The sequence below is a fragment of the Scyliorhinus torazame genome, chromosome 21 (genome assembly GCF_047496885.1).
Source record: "Scyliorhinus torazame isolate Kashiwa2021f chromosome 21, sScyTor2.1, whole genome shotgun sequence".
NCBI classification, from domain to species: Eukaryota; Metazoa; Chordata; class Chondrichthyes; order Carcharhiniformes; family Scyliorhinidae; genus Scyliorhinus; species Scyliorhinus torazame.
Genome location: NC_092727.1, coordinates 117,044,785 through 117,061,546, shown reverse-complemented (window position 1 = coordinate 117,061,546; position 16,762 = coordinate 117,044,785). Strand labels below are relative to the sequence as shown.

Sequence of the window (16,762 nt, the reverse complement as noted above, 5' to 3'; positions counted from 1 at the left end):
CCTGGCCACTCCTTTCATTACCAAATTTCAGCTCGTCCAAAATCCGCACTGCCTATATCTGAACTGGCACTATGTTCCGATGAAGAGGTCTTGTGGCGCAATGGGTAGCGTCCCTTCCCTCTGAGCCAGGCGCTCCAGGTTTGAGTCCCAGCCCAGGACTTGATGCTCAAGGAAAGTGCGTTTCCAGCCCGACCATCAAGTTGAGTATCAACCGGGCAGCACGGTGGCGCAGTGGGTTAGCCCTGCTGCCTCACGGAGCTGAGGTCCCAGGTTCGATCCCGGCTTTGGGTCACTGTCCGTGTGGAGTTTGCACATTCTCCCCGTGTTTGCGTGGGTCAGGCCCCCACAACCCAAAGATGTGCAGGCGAGGTAGATTGGCCACGCTAAATTGCCCCTTAATTGAAAACAATGAATTGGGTACACTAAATTTATATTCAAAAAAAGTTGAGTAACAACCTGCAAAATCCTTCTAACGCGCCAATGGCTGCTGATAAGAGCAGGAGAGACCCCTGGACAACCAGGCTTGATGTGGAGTGGCGCCCCTCAAGCTATAAGCCTCTGGCGACAGGCTAGAGACCTGTTCCAGGAAAAACCTCACGATGGGAACAGATAAAGAACTGAAAACCCTCGTTATGGGAATGGATGAAAATTTGCCTGTGTACTGCTGGGTCAAGGATGAGGAATGGGTACATTCTCATCACCCCTGAATCCAGGTCCAGCGATGCTTCCATTTGAAAAATTCATTTCCTTGTTTACACATTTCTCCATGGCCTCGTCCCTCCCCTATGTCAACCCTCCGAGATCTCTGTGCTCCTCCAATTCTGGTGTCTTGCGCACCCTCGGTTTGCATTGCTGCACCATTGGAAGCCATGCCGTCAGCTGCCTTGCTCTTAAACTTTGGGCCCTTAACCTTCCCCCAAACCTCATTGTCTCTCTGCCCTCCTCCCCCTTTAAGAAGCTCCTTAAGACCACCCTGTTGTCCTAATATCTCTTCACAATTCAATATTAAATCTTGTTTGATAATGAACTGCCTTGTGATGTGGCTCTATGTAAATGTCAAGCTGTTCGTGATAAATATTGTCCCCACAACATGCCGCTCAGTCAAACAGAAACAAGAAGGTATCCTGGGTTAAAAATCTTGATGCTGTTTTTAGCTGGGGTCAACTTAGGGGTATTATAATCAGCCTCTAAAAATTGGATGGGGCACGAGTATAAATAATATTGACCACAAGCAGTTTTAATTAAACTACATTTTAGCCCTGATTTTGTTTTACAAAACTTAGCAAACGATTTCTCAACAAATCTGCCCCGCAGTACCTAATTTCAGGATTTTTGACTTGTGGCCAGACACTTGGGAACAGCCAATTCTGCAGTGGCAAATAGTGCCATCTACTGGGTCTGGTCAATACTACAACTACGGTATTTCAAATCCGGCTGACCAAAGAATGCGAATGTCCAGAAATTGGACATTTTATTAAGTTGCCATATATGACTTTTATTTATTATTAGATGAGTAAAATAAAGTACCAGCTTCATTGGTTAAGTGCAGCATTAGCATGGTGGCCCGCCACCAGTTTACTGGCTTTGGGCCCCTGTCTTTTCCTGTGGCCTGAGTGACCCTTGAGCCTTGACCCTTCACCATCTGAACCCGCCCGAAACGCCCGACCCGAAAACCGGCAAAACTTAAAATCCGGCACGGACCCGGCCCCGAGGTTGCTGGTTTTGGGACACTTTACCTGCTCAAAGGGGAAAGCCGCCTACGGCCATCTGGGACTATGGTGACTTTAACGTTGAAATTCACCACATGGTAGTTTTTAATATCCAATTACTCCTTCTTAAGTTCTTGCGATAGCCTGCCGTGAAGTTCAGGATCCTGAAATGAGATGTGAAACATTAATCTCCAGACACTCAATGTGTCTAAAATTCCCCCCTCTGCTGTATTAGCACCAGCGTTAACTGGGTGGCTTGTGGGTTGTTAAACACTGACTTCCCTTTCTTGTCCGCTGAGGTCAAACACAACCCAGGTATAATTTTCCGCTCTGCTGGCTGCTTTGACGCTATGTTGAACGGTGTTCGCCAATCTCAATTATTTCCTCTTCTACTGTTCTAGGGGTTACCGGGTGAGACTGGTTTCCCAGGAAACCCCGGCCCACGTGGACCATCAGGACCTCCGGTCAGTATCACATGATGTCAGATTGAAGTGAAATAGACATTGATGTTGAACAATGCTCCCCCCCCCCCCCCCCCCCCCCCTCGCCCCACCGACATTAGTGCAGAAATCAATAAGGTCCATTAAATCACCCCGGACTCCCAATCGCAGATTCTGATGGAACATCAGTTGTACACACACAGTCACACATACACACGCATACACACTCTCACATACATGCAAATACATGTGCACGCACACACTCCCACACATACTCTCATATACACACACATGCACACCCACGCTCTCATATACACTCACATGTGCACACACACATGCTCATAGATGTATGCATATGTATGCTACATGCATGGGAGAGACGGTGGTGCAATGGTAATTGTTACATTCTGGTGCTTGGCCAGTAAGAATCATGCACAGGTAGAACGTCTATTTCTTGAATGTTAAATGTTTATTGTTAAATAAATGCATGGAATAGTTAACTATGAGAAATATATCAAGAAACTACTAACTATAAGAAATTATCCTAGAGCTACTGCAAGTACGACTACCCACTATCACGATTATCTCCAGGCTCCTCGAAGTATGGAGTCATGTGGTAGTTTTCTACTGCCACCTGCTGGTTGGAGGTCATGTACATTACTATTTATATGATTGCTTATGCATATCATCAGAGTAATGACAGTAGACTAGTAATCCAGAGATCTGGGTAACACTTTGGAGCCAAGGGTTTTCATCCCATAGCTGGTGATATTTAAATCCAATTAATAAATCTGGAATGTAGAGCTGTTGAAGTCTTGGTAACAGTGTCACCAACATCAATTTTTGTTAAAAAAAACGATTCCCTTCATCAAAGCCCTTTAGGGAAGGAAATCTGCAGTCCTTACCCGGTCTGATCTACGTGTGACTCCAGGCCCACAGCATCATGGTTGCTGCCCTGTGAAATGACTCTAGCAAGCCAGGGCAATTGGGGATGGGTAACAAATGCTGGCGTTGCCAGTGATGCCCACATTCCATGATGGAATTAAATAAAAAACAATCAACACATTGAGTATTCTCTCTTGATGCCACCACTGTTAATTCATGGAGCTAAAGTAAGCAGATGCTAGATGTCTTACTTCAAAGAATTTCGAAAGGGACCAGTTTCAAAATAGAGTATTTTAAATAGTGTTCCTGATATTTACGATGAATGACTGCGGATGTAGCTCCCTCGATGCCCGAATGGGGAAAGGCACCTTATAATGGCAGAGCGGAGTTGGCACCTGTGGAAGTACCAGCAGGAGACACAATTATTAGGCGGAAATGGACCGGGAGCGGGGGCTGCAAATTTAACTCTGACAACCATGTGTTGTAACCCGAGAACTGTGTGAAGACAGAACGTGAACAAGAGCACAAACATCTCAGAGATACACTTCTTAAATTGATTATTGCAAATGGGAACACTCAAAGATTAAAATCTGCTCCAGCTCTGTTCCGCGCGATTCTTGAAATGCATTTTTTCCCTGGAGCGTTAGAGGCTTAGGGGTGATCCTATAGAGATCTATAAAATAACGAGGGGCATAGATAAAGTAGATAGTCAACACCTTTTCTCAAAGGTAGGGAGTCTAAAACTAGAGGGCATACGTTTAAGGTAAGAGGGGCAAGATACAAAAGGGTCCAGAGGGACAGTTTTTTCACACGGAAGGTGCTGAGTGCCTGGAATGAGCTGCCAGAGGCAGTAATAGAGGCGGGTACAATTTTGTCTTTTAAAAACCATATAGATGGTTATATGGGAAAGCTGGGTATAGAGGGTTATGAGCCAAATGCAGGCAATTGGGATTGGCTTAGTGGTTAAAAACTGGGCGGCATGGACAAGTTGGGCCGAAGGGCCTGTTTCCATGCTGTAAACCTCTATGACTCTAGAAGTTGGTGTGCTCCATCAGCCGGTATGCCAGCTCTCTGGCTCCATCCCTCCCCCAGACCATTTTCCTGGAGACAGTGTGGGATGGTGTGTGACAGGGCTACCATCTGCAATTGGCAGGTAGCCAATTAAGAGAGTTAAATAGCCAATTAAGGCTGAGGCTACAATGGTTTTGTTAATGCAATGCCGCAATTTATAAAAACTCTAATTCCTGTTTAAAAGCACCTCCATGGCCGCCCCGTTGCCATCACTGGAATCTCTCCATTCCTGCAACCATCCAATGTGGGGGGCTGGGGGGGGGGGCGCAATTACAGGTCATGGTTTAGCACAGGGCTAAATAGCTGGTTTTTAAAGCAGACCCAGGCAGGCCAGCAGCACGGTTCAATTCCCGTACCAGCCTCCCTGAACAGGCGCCGGAATGTGGCGACTAGGGGCTGTTCACAGTAACTTCATTTGAAGCCTACTTGTGACAATAAGCGATTTTCATTTAATTTCATTTTTTTTTCATGTGCCTGCGCTCCTCCAATTCTTCAGCATCTTCCCCGCTCCACCACTGATGGCTGTGCCTTCTGCTGCCTGCGCCATAAACTCTGGAATTCTCTTCCTCGCATTCTAACTTCTGCCTCTCTACCTCGCTGTCATCCTACAAGACACTCCTCAAAACCCACCTCTCCGATGGGGTTGCCAACCCTCCAGGATTGGCCTGGAGTCGACAAGAATTGGAGGTCCATCTCCAGGATATTGCAGTGTGCAACCCTGGAGAACAATCATCAGGACATTTAAATATATATGTTTTTGTCATCCCCCTTGAACATTTCTCCTGATTAGATATAAAAATGGGAAAGTGGCAGTCCACACCATAAAATTGGGCAATGATTATTTTTGATTTCTCATTGGTGTCGGAAGGCAGTGCGCAACAAAAAATGGATGTGTTGAGGGCAGCACGGTGGCGCAGTGGGTTAGCCCTGCTGCCTCACGGCGCCAAGGTCCCAGGTTCGATCCCGGCCCTGCGTCACTGTCCGTGTGGAGTTTGCACATTCTCCCCGTGTCTGCGTGGGTTTCGCCCCCACAACCCAAAGATGTGCAGGTTAGGTGGATTGGCCACGCTAAATTGGCCCTTAATTGGAAAAAATGAATTGGGTATTCTAAATGTATAAAAAAAAGGAAAAAAAAGAATGGATGTGTTGACCGACTAATGGGGAGAATATGGAGGCAAGTCATCTGATGAAAGCTTCAGCAATACATTTACTCACGGTTGGAAACCCTACTCTTTGACAAAGCATTGGGTCATCTGACCTCGCATCTCCTTATTCGGCCCTGCGTCATATTCTACTTAACGTGCCTGTGAAAGGCCGTTTTACTGTGTTAAAGGCGCTATCTAAATAAAAGCTGCTGTTGCGTTTTGTATTATGCTGATGAACTCACGTTTAAGTTATTTTTGTAGGGACAAAAAGGAGACAGAGGAGATGCAGGGCCCAAGGTCAGTAGCTCCATTAATTCAGAGATTTATACCACCTTGCGTAGTTATCAAATGGAAATTAGGATCATGAGCAGCAGGGAAAATTCTCAATAAAGCCCTCGATAAACAGCAAAGCAAAGCAAAATATTGCGATGCTGGAAATCTAAAATAAAAACAGAAAATTCTGAACAAACTCCGCAGGTCCGGAAGCATCTGTGCCGAGAGTAACAGAGTTAACGTTTCGAGTCTGTATGAGAGTCATATTGGACTTGAAACATAGTCCCATAGCGAGCGCGTTTAGCCGCGCGTTTCCCGGCGTTCGCAGCACTGAGAAACACAAGGCTATAAAATGCGATTCGCGTTTAATAAGAGGCCTCAACGAGGATCCCTCGACCAAGATCGCACATTGCCCCGTTTTCTGCACCTGAGAAGCTCCACTCGCCAGAACTCCTCAGTGTAGCGAGAAATCAGGACACCATTTTTATATGTCGGGAGGCGTTGCAAGCTGGGTAGGTCCCGGGAGCGGGGTCTGACAGCCCTTATTGGCCATGCTGCGCCCCGGCGAGCCGCTTTCCAGGCACAGCGTGGCTATTAAATCACGCCCAATGACTCTACGTCTCTCGCCACAGATGCTTCCAGAGCTGCTGAGTTTGTTCAGCAGTTTCTGTTTTTACTTTATAAACAGTAGCCTGTTTCGGCAAAAAACAATTAATGAATTAAATATGAATCACTGGAACTGGATTCGTGTACATAGCCAGCCAACTATCGGTATATTTTTTTGTATTCCTACACTTCAGTGAAGCACTGCTAATATTTACTATCCAAATCCAATTGTTGTTGGTTATTGATTTTGTTACAATAGGTGATGTTGAGGAGGCGCATTTCACAATGCAACAAGCTCATAGATTATCATATTTACAGTGCAGAAGGAGGCCATTCGGCCCATCGAGTCTGCACCGGCTCTTGGAAAGAGCACCCTACCCAAGGTCAACACCTCCACCCTATCCCCATAACCCAGTAACCCCACCCAACACTAAGGGCAATTTTGGACACTAAGGGCAATTTATCGTGGCCAATCCACCTAACCTGCACATCTTTGGACTGTGGGAGGAAACCGGAGCACCCGGAGGAAACCCACGCAGACACGGGGAGGATGTGCAGACTCCGCACAGACAGTGACCCAAGCCGGAATCGAACCTGGGACCCTGGAGCTGTGAAGCAATTGTACTATCCACAATGCTACCGTGCTGCCCTTACAATGCTACCGTGCTGCCCTTGTGGGTCCAATTTACACCAGGACCTGGCAATGATGTCTTTTTAAAGGAAGTATGGAGGAACCCCAGACCAAGGGTTGGATGTTGGAGCAAACCCCCTCTGAACTAGCTCAGCGCAGTTTCCTGCAAAAGACAAATGATCACCAGAAAAGTTTGCGGAGTCAGCGCTTTACTTATGTCAATTCCTGGTGGTGAAATGATGTTTTGCTGTCGGAAGTGCACTCCTCCCTCTTCAGGTACCAGGCCCCAAGAAGGTGATGCCGGTGGTGTCCGTCCATTGGATTGGTTCATGATTATGCTTGGCAACGTATTGCAGTGGTTTTGCCGTTGCCGCCTGCCGCATGGCTGATCAGAACTCCCTCCACCTCTTGCCTCCTGCCATGAGGCATTTTGGAAGGATTTCGAGCCTGATAATCAACCTGTTTGACCACATTGTGAGCGCACCGTCCATGAAGTGTCCACTAAACAATGTCCATCAAGGGAGGCACGGTAGCACAGTGGTTAGCACAGTTACTTCACAGCTCCAGGGTCCCAGGTTCGATTCCCGGCTTGGGTCACTGTCTGTGCGGAGTCTGCACGCTCTACCCGTGTCTGTGTGGGTTTCCTCCGGGTGCTCCGGTTTCCTCACAGAGTGCAGGTTAGGTGGATTGGGGGTGGCATGTGGCGCAGTGGATAGCACTGGGACTTGAGGACCCGGGTTTGAATATTGGCCCTGTGTCACTGTCCGTTTCACCCCCACAGCCCAAAGATGTGCAGGTTAGGTGGATTAGTCACGCTAAATTGTCCCTTAAATTGGAGAAAAAATAATTGGGTACTCTAAAACTTTTTTAAAAAGGTTAGGTGGATTGGCCATGATAAATTTCCCTTAGTGTCCAATAAGGTTAGATTGGGTTACGGGGATAGGGTGGAGGTGTGGGCTTAGGTAGGGTGCTCTTTCCAAGGGCCGGTGCAGACCCGATGGGCCGAATGGCCTCCTTCTGCACTGTAAATTCTATGATTCTGTGATTAAACATGCACCAAAATGGTTCCCTTTTTTATTTTAATCTTTGATCCCCTCTGAAACACTGCTCTTTTATGGATTAAAAAAAAGACAAGTTATTTATCTGATCTTTCTGTTTATCTAGGGTGAAGAAGGGCAGCCTGGACACCCAGGAATTGGCTACCCTGGAACCAAGGTAATGCTGACCAATGAATGGATATTTCACGGTAATTAATAAGAAATACTAGAGAACGATTTGTCCAGAAACATCAAATACTGTGGAGTGATAACAGGGAAAATATTAGGAAGAGATTGTGCTAATGATACTGTGGTACTGGGGAGTAATTACACAGAGACTAGCAGAGAGTGGAGAGGATAAGACCATAAGACCATAAAACATAGGAGCGGAAGTAAGGCCATTCGACCCATCGAGTCCACTCCACCATTCAATCATGGCTGATTTCAACTCCATTTACCCGCTCTCTCTCCATAGCCCTTAATTCCTCGAGAAATCAAGAATTTATCAACTTCTGTCTTAAAGACACTCACCGTCCCGGCCTCCACCGCCCTCTGTGGCAATGAATTCCACAGACCCACCACTCTCTGGCTGAAGAAATTTCTCCTCATCTCTGTTCTAAAGTGACTCCCTTTTATTCTAAGGCTGTGCCCCCGGGTCCTAGTCTCCCCGCTAATGGAAACAACTTCCCTACGTCCACCCTATCTAAGCCATTCATTATCTTGTAAGTTTCTATGAGATCTCCCCTCAACCTCCTAAACTCCAATGAATATAATCCCAGGATCCTCAGACGTTCATCGTATGTTAGGCCTACCATTCCTGGATCATCCGTGTGAATCTCCGCTGGACCCACTCCAGTGCCAGTATGTCCTTCCTGAGGTGTGGGGCCCAAAATTGCTCGCAGTATTCTAAATGGGGCCTAACTAATGCTTTATAAAGCTTCAGAAGTACATCCCTGCATTTATATTCCAAGCCTCTTGAGATAAATCCCAAATGTAGAGAATAATTAATACTCAGAATGATTAACAAAGCTAACTCATCCTTTATTGTAAATATACAGTCGGCTGATGGTGTTGTTTCCCTCTTGTTATGTGCGTTGGGGCTTGGGGGGGCGTTGGGGATCGGTTTGTGGGCTATGGTGTTACCATTTAGTTAAGTCCCAAGTCCCACCTGGTGTTTTTCACATTCTGAAAGAGAGATTTACCCTTATATAGAACAGGGCCTCTCAAACGCTTCGGATGGTGGAACCCCTAGTGATGCCACCCCCCCACCCCACCCCCAAGAGCATCGAGGAACCCCAAGCAGTCTCATAATGTCAACGTCCTTTTTTTTGCAGTGAAATAGATGCAAATACCAAAATAAAATGTAATCAAGCCTTTTCCAGCTACGTAGAACAGTACAGCACAGAACAGGCCCTTCGGCCCTCGATGTTGTGCCGAGCATTGTCCGAAACCAAGATCAAGCTATCCCACTCCCTGTCATTCTGGTGTGCTCCATGTGCCTGTCCAATAACCGCTTGAAAGTTCCTAAAGTGTCCGACTCCACTATCACAGCAGGCAGTCCATTCCATGTACGCATGTATTAGGAATCAGGAAGAGGCACACAATCACAAATACATTCACCAGCTACATAGGCCCTCCTCACATTAACCCTTGTCCAGACACCCTCTCATGGCCCTTATCTTTAACCTCTGGATGTCAGACCCACTTAACGAGTGGATAATCTGGTAGTAATTGAAAAGTTCTCTTGTGAAAATAAATTTTAGTCTTACCTTTTGTCATTTTTAATGGGAGGAATGATGCTTGAAAGCTGATTGTCATATTGGACACATGCGCACTCACTCTCCTCTCTCTCACACACACCCCTCTCTCACACACAAACATTCATCCCTCTCACTCATGCACACACTCACTCTTCTCTCTCACACACACCCCTCTCTCTCACACACACACACTCATCCCTCTTTCTTACACACACTCACCCCTCTCTCTAACAGACAAACTCACCCCTCTCTCACACACAAACACTCACCCCTCGCTCTCACACACACACCCATCCCTCTCACTCACTCTTCTCTCTCACACACACACACTCATCCCTCTTTCTTACACACACTCACCCCTCTCTCTAACAGACAAACTCACCCCACTCTCACACACAAACACTCACCCCTCTCTCTCACACACAAACACTCATCCCTCTCACTCATGCACACGCTCACTCTTCTCTCTCACACACACACACTCATCCCTCTCACTTACACACACTCACCCCTCTCTCTGACAGACAAACTCACCCCTCTCACACACAAACACTCATCCCTCACACTCATGCACATGCTCACTCTTCTCTCTCACACACACACACTCATCCCTCTCTCTTACACACACTCACCCCTCTCTCTGACAGACAAACTCACCCCTCTCTCTCACACACACCCCTCTCTCTCACACACACCCCTCTCTCACACACACACACTCATCCCTCTTTGTTACACACACTCACCCCTCTAACAGACAAACTCACCCCTCTCTCACACACAAACACTCACCCCTCTCTCACACACAAACACTCATCCCTGTCACTCATGCACACGCTCACTCTTCTCTCTCACACACACTCACCCCTCTCTCTTACACACACTCACCCCTCTCTCTGACAGACAAACTCACCCTCTCTCACACACAAACACTCATCCCTCTCACTCATGCACACACTCACTCTTCTCTCTCACACACACTCATCCCTCTCTCTTACACACACCCCTCTCTCTCACACAAACCCCTCTCTCTCTCACACACCCCTCTCTCACACACAAACACTCATCCCTCTCTCACACACACCCCTCTCTCTGACAGACAAACTCACCCCTCTCTCACACACACACCCCTCTCTCTCACACACACCCCTCTCTCTCACACACAAACACTCATCCCTCTCACTCATGCACATACTCACCCCTCTCTCTGACAGACAAACTCACCCCTCTCCCTCACACGCACACTCACCCCTCTCTCATGCACAGACTCACTCTTCTCTCTCACACACACCCCTCTCTCTTTCACACACACTCGCCTCTCTCTCTCACACACACACGGTCACTCCTCTGTCACGCTGACTCACCCCGCTCACTTACACGGTTGCCCCACTCTCTCACATACACACTTGCCCCTCTCTTGCACGCACACGCCCCCCAGGTTGGTGAAATTTGAATTCAATGTAAAGAATATGGAATTAAAAGTCTAATGATGACCATGAAACAATTGTCGTAAGGACCCATCTGGTTCATTAACGTCCTTTAGGGAAGGAAATCTGCTGTCCTTACCTGGCCTGGCCGACAGCAATGTGCGTGAATCTTAAAATGCCACTCAGTTCAAGGGAAATTAGGGATGGGCAACAAATGCTGACCCTGCCCGTAATGCCCACATCCCATGAAAGAATAAAGAAGATGGGTTTAAGATCTGATCTGAAAGACGTCACGTCGGGCAGTCCAGCACTCCCTCACGCTCTCAGGTACCAAACGGTACCAGCTTTGATTTTGTGCACAGGTTTCTCAAATAGATCTTGAAGCCATAACTCTCATGATTTAGAGACAAGAGTACTACCCGCTAAACCACCGCTCAGATTTGGAGGGTGGTAAATTCTCTGACTGAGTTATATTTTTTTGTTGTTAACAGGGTGAAAAAGGTAACACCGGACCTCAAGGGCCTCCAGGTCCAGCATCTGGCTGCCATTCAGATTATCCCTGCCGAGACAGCATTGTAAGTGATCAGAAGGTTAGTTTAGGTCAGTATTTTCTCTGAATAACATTTCCCAATAACTTGTTTATTATTTTGTTCCTTATCCAGTAAATCCACCTTCGCAAATTGGAACCATTGTTTGGTCACGATGGCAAGTTGCCCAAATCCTCCTCGGCATTCCCCACAATAATCTGGAATCTGCGGCTCGGTGGGGAACAAACACCACATAGTTGTTTTTCAGTGGAACGTTTTATCCAATCTCAGCCTCCCTTTTTTTTCAATTTACTCCAAAAATGCTAGACACATCAACCAGCTGGCGGTGCTTTTCAGTTTTGCGGGCATGTCACACAGAGCAATCACACCAAATGCCATCAGTGAGAGGGTACTGAACTATGTCACGCCAGTCCCGCCTGTTTACGGGTTTCTTAGCACACTCAGTAGGCAGGACATTGGCAGGAACCAGCTGGCAAATAGCATCATTTTTGCCGCATTATTACATAATTCTTTCTCAGTGGCTTCAAAGAGCAATACAGCACAGGAACAGGCACTTCGGCCCTCCAAGCCTATACGGTTCATGATACCAACCTTGGCCAAAACCTTCAGCACTTCCTGGTGCCGTATCCCTCTATACCCATCCTATCCGTGTATTTGTCGAGACAAAGAACAATAGATTTTGGTGTTGCGATATTCCCTTAAAGCCCCTGTAGCACTCCGGACCAGCTTAGCCACTGTGTGCCAATCGCATTATGACCCTGGATTTCATTTCCATGTGGGGGCGTTTTAAAAAATATAGGGCGGGATTCTCTGGTCCACCAGCCGCATTTTCTGGTGCGGCACGCCTTCACTGGCAGCGAGATTCTCCATTCCCCCAGCCGGCCAATAGGGTTTCCCATTGTGGCCACGCCGCGCTGTTGAGAAATCCACGCGCGTGGGTGAGTTGCCGGCAGACCGGAGGATCCCGCCGACGAAGAATGCTGCTAATATTCTTTCAGAGGATTTGAACATTGATGGCAAGGACCAGTATTTGTTGCCCATCCCTAATTGCCCTTGAGAAGATGGTGGGGAGACAGTGCCTTGAACCCCTGCAGTCCATGTGCTGTAGGTATACAGTAATAAAGGTAGAGTCGCCATAGTCCCAGATGACCATAGGCTGCTTTCCCCTTTGAGGGGGGGGAGAGCTGACTGCTGGTGATTTAACTGAGGGTCACCACACCTCAGACGAGGGGCAAGGTTGAGAAGGCGGGGCCTTCACGGTGACCTCAGCAGATATGGGAATTGAACCTGTGCGGTTGGCCCTGCTCTGCATCACAAACCAGCTGTCCAGCCAACTGAGCTAAACCAGCCCCCGTTGCCTGTAGGTATACCCACAGTGCAGTTAGCTAGGGGGTTCTGGGATTTTGACCCAGAGGTAGTGAAGGAACGGTCATGTCTTTCCAAGTCAGGATGGTGTATGGCTTGGGACGCAACTTGCAGGTGGTGGTTTTCCCATGTATCTGTTACCTTTGTCCTTCCAGGTGGTGGAGGTCGCGGGTTTGGAGGATGCTGTTGAAAAAGTCTTGGTGCGGTGCATCTTGTATTTAGTACACACTGCAGCCATTGTGCGTGGGTGGTGGAGGGAGTGAATGTTTTTCACGGGCAGCACGGTGGCACAGTGGAGTTAGCCCTGCTGCCTCATGGCGCCGAGGTCCCAGGTTCGATCCCGGCTCTGGGTCACTGTCCGTGTGGAGTTTGCACATTCTCCCCGTGTTTGCGTGGGTTTCGCCCCCACAACCCAAAGATGTGCAGGCTAGGTGGATTGGCCACGCTAAATTGACCCATAATTGGAAAAAATGAATCGGGCATTCTAAATTTTTTTTAAAAAGTGAATGGTTTTCAAGACATTCCCTTAAAGCAGCGGAAGATTTACCATGCATCTTTAGAATGGACACCAGAGAGACCTGTACACAAAACCTGAACTTCTCCTCTCTGGCAACTGTTGCACGTCACCCATAGGATAGTGGCTGGCACTGACAAATGGCGAAAGTGAAGCAAATGGTATAGGTTGCAGAGGAAGTAACTGGAGGGGAGAATCTCCTATTTCTGTTGCAATAGGTCACTGGTTCCAAGTAAAATTAGGACTACCATGCAGCAGGGGTTTCTCAATCATATCCAATCTATTGTAATTATATCTCTTATATGGTTATAGGGGGAGAAAGGTGACCCAGGCTTTCCAGGTGAACAGGTAATTTGACTTTGTTACTCTTTCAGATTATTTAATTAAGACTTTTAACAGACAGTCCATATCTTTTGCTTCAATTGCACGTGCACATGATGTTTTTTTTTGATTCAAAGACCAGTTAAAACTTTGTAACCTTGGCAAGTGACTCATGTCTTGGCAACCTGGTGGTGAAGATGGTCCGTTTTCTTTGATTCTGAGGTAGATTGTGCAAAGACCAGGGCGGGATTCTCTTGTCCGGGATCTACGTCCCCACGCCAGCGGGAAAACCGGCGGCAACCACTCCGGCATCAACAGCCCCCGAAAGTGTGGAATTCTCCGCAGTTTCGGGGGCTAGAAGGACGCTGGAAGGGTTGGCGCCGCGCAAGCCGGCACCGAAGAGACTGCGCGAGTCCGCGCATGCGCGGAAGGCCGGTGTTCCGTGCCGGCCATGGCGGAGCCCTACAGGGGCCAGCGCAGAAGGAAGGAGTGCTCCCACGGCACAGGCCCGCCCGCAGATCGGTGGGCACCGATCGCGGGCCAGGCCACCGTGCCCCCCCCCACCCCCACCGGGTCAGATACCCCGAGGACTGCCCCAGCCGATTTACCTGCAAGGTCCCGCCGTGTGGGAACATGTCTAATCCACGCCGGTGGGACTAGCCAGAAACGGATGGCCGCTCGGCCCCTCGGGGACCGGAGAATTGTCAGGGGGGCCGCTGCGAATGGCCGCCGACCGGCGTGGCGCGAACCCTGCCCCCACCCGAAAACCGGCGGTGGAGAATACGGCAGCTGGCGTCAGAGCGGCGGGGCGGGATTCACGCCGCCCCCCGGGGATTCTCCAACCCGGCGGGGGGGGGGTCGGAGAATCCCGCTGCAGACGTCAGTCTCAGTCTTTAGTCCACAGATTCTATCACTTCATGATGAACCCTTCAATAATTTTGTTTTGAGTACTGTATTGAAAATTTAAAAAACATTTTAACAAAGTAAAACCACACAAAAGCCCTATTCTGTCACCTCAACCTCCCTAATCAACTACCCCAAGTAACCCCCCCCCCACCCCCACAGCAGCTGGTGGTAACCAACTCCTTGAAATGCATTAAAAACTAACCCCATCTCTTATGGAACTCCTCACTTGCCCCCCTCCGAGCAAATGTCACCTTTTCCAAGTGTAGAAACCCCATCAAATCTCCCCAGCCACACCGAGGCATGGGGTATGGAAACTGACCTCCACCCCAACAGAACCCGCCTGTGAGCGATCAACGAGGCAAAGGCTAAAACATCTGCCCCCGCTCCCGTCTGCAACTCCGGCAAGTCCGACACCCCGACTATGGCCCCCATAAATTCACATGCAAAATCGCCGACATGGTGCTGAAGAATGACCTCCAAACTTTCTACAACTTTGGGCAGGACCAGAACATGTGTACGTGATTGGCTGGGCCCCTCCCACACCGCTCTCAAATATCCTCCACCGCCTCAAACAACCAGCTCATCCTCGACGTTGTCAGATGCGCCCTATGCACTACCTTTAGCTGTATCAGCCCCAGTCTCACGCACGAGGTTGAGGCATTTGTTCTCCGCAACACCTCACACCACATCCCCGCCTCCAGCGTCATCCCCAACTCCTCCTCCCACTTGGCCTTCAGCCCCTCCAGAGACGACGTATGAACCCATCAATAATTTGGCAGGTAGAAAAGATGGCCTTGTGTCTTTCTTCTTTTGTTAGCCACCGATTGGGGAAGGGGGTAATCAACACTGGAGCAGGGTCTTTGGGGGCTACACTCCTGAATCTTCTTAGCCATCAGGTTACCATGTATTATGTTATTTTTCAATGATGCAGCGATTCCAGCCCCAACACAGCCAGTAACCGCAATTACTACAAGATGCCATAGTGGTCTGCCAAACCCAAGTGCCATCGAACAAGAGGAGGCGTTGTTTTTTTTCCGTTGATGATTTTGCCTGATATAGCTAGAATATTGTTACAGTTCAAAAAGGGACTGAGAATTGCTATTTTACTGTATTGATCTAACGCACAACAGATAACAGTGTATCAGTGGCTAATCTCATTGTTACAACAATGTTCATCCACATTGGCTCCATATCCTTTTATACCCCGTGACTAGCAAAAGTCCATCAACTTTAGATTTAAAATTATTAATTGAGCAAGCATGTACTGCTTTTTGTGGGAAAGAATTTCCCACTTTAATACCATTTGCTTTTAGAAGTGTTCCCTAACTTGGCGCCTGAATTCCTTGCCTCATATTTTAAGGGTGTGTCTCTTGTCCTAGACTGTCCCACCAATGGAAAAGATGTCTCCTTATCCATCCCTGTCCAAATCCCCCTTGGCCTTCTACACTCCAAGGAGTAGAATCTTAGGGTAGGACCTTCTGAAGACCAGCCATGATCTAGTTGAATGGTGGAGCAGGTTCAAGGGGCCCCCATTTCCCTATCGTCCTAAATTCCTCCTCATAATATACTCCTTGGTGGCCTGATAACATTCGATTGAATCTTCTGAGGAGCCACAATATATTCTTTCTGAGGTGCACTACATAGAGATGTAAGTACTGAATGGTATCTCATAGTATTTACAATGCAGAAGCAGGCCATTCAGCCCATCTGCTCTGTGCCAGTGTTTAGTCTCCACACAAGCTTCTTCCCACCCGTCTTCCTCTCGTCCTATCAACATAAAGTCATGAAGGCTTTTAATCAGGCAAATGGGGAAAGACTATATGCGCTCATTGAGAAATCAGTGGCAAAAGCGTTATCAAGCAAGTAGAGAAGAAGGAAGAAATTTATTTACACAGCAGTTTGCTGAAATGTGGATGCTTTGCCACAGGCAATATTTAAGGTGGGGGCCATTGCTTTTTAAGTTGATAAGTATTTGAAGTTAAGGAGGATAAAAGGATGTAAAGAGAGAGAACAGGTAGTCGGTTTACTGCTAGGCTGTTCTAGCAGTGAACCAGCACAGTGGCAGTGGCCTGAATGGCCTCTTCCTCTGCTCCAGACCTCTCCGGCTCCCCATTCCTACTCCTCCAG

General features: G+C 48.0%; 1 protein-coding gene across 5 annotated transcripts in view; it reads left to right on the top strand.

The window, feature by feature from the left end:
• The window catches only part of LOC140398563 (uncharacterized), a 132,751-nt gene that overhangs the window by 69,252 nt on the left and 46,737 nt on the right, over window positions 1–16,762 (top strand). For 4 of the 5 annotated variants that reach the window (XM_072487359.1, XM_072487361.1, XM_072487356.1 and 1 more), the window contains 5 exons: window positions 2,111–2,173; window positions 5,512–5,547; window positions 7,925–7,975; window positions 11,473–11,571; window positions 13,721–13,756. In XM_072487359.1, coding sequence (XP_072343460.1) covers window positions 2,111–2,173; window positions 5,512–5,547; window positions 7,925–7,975; window positions 11,473–11,571; window positions 13,721–13,756 — 285 coding nt within the window. The remainder of the gene's footprint in view (window positions 1–2,110; window positions 2,174–5,511; window positions 5,548–7,924; window positions 7,976–11,472; window positions 11,572–13,720; window positions 13,757–16,762) is intronic. The other variant, XM_072487360.1, reaches the window with a different exon arrangement.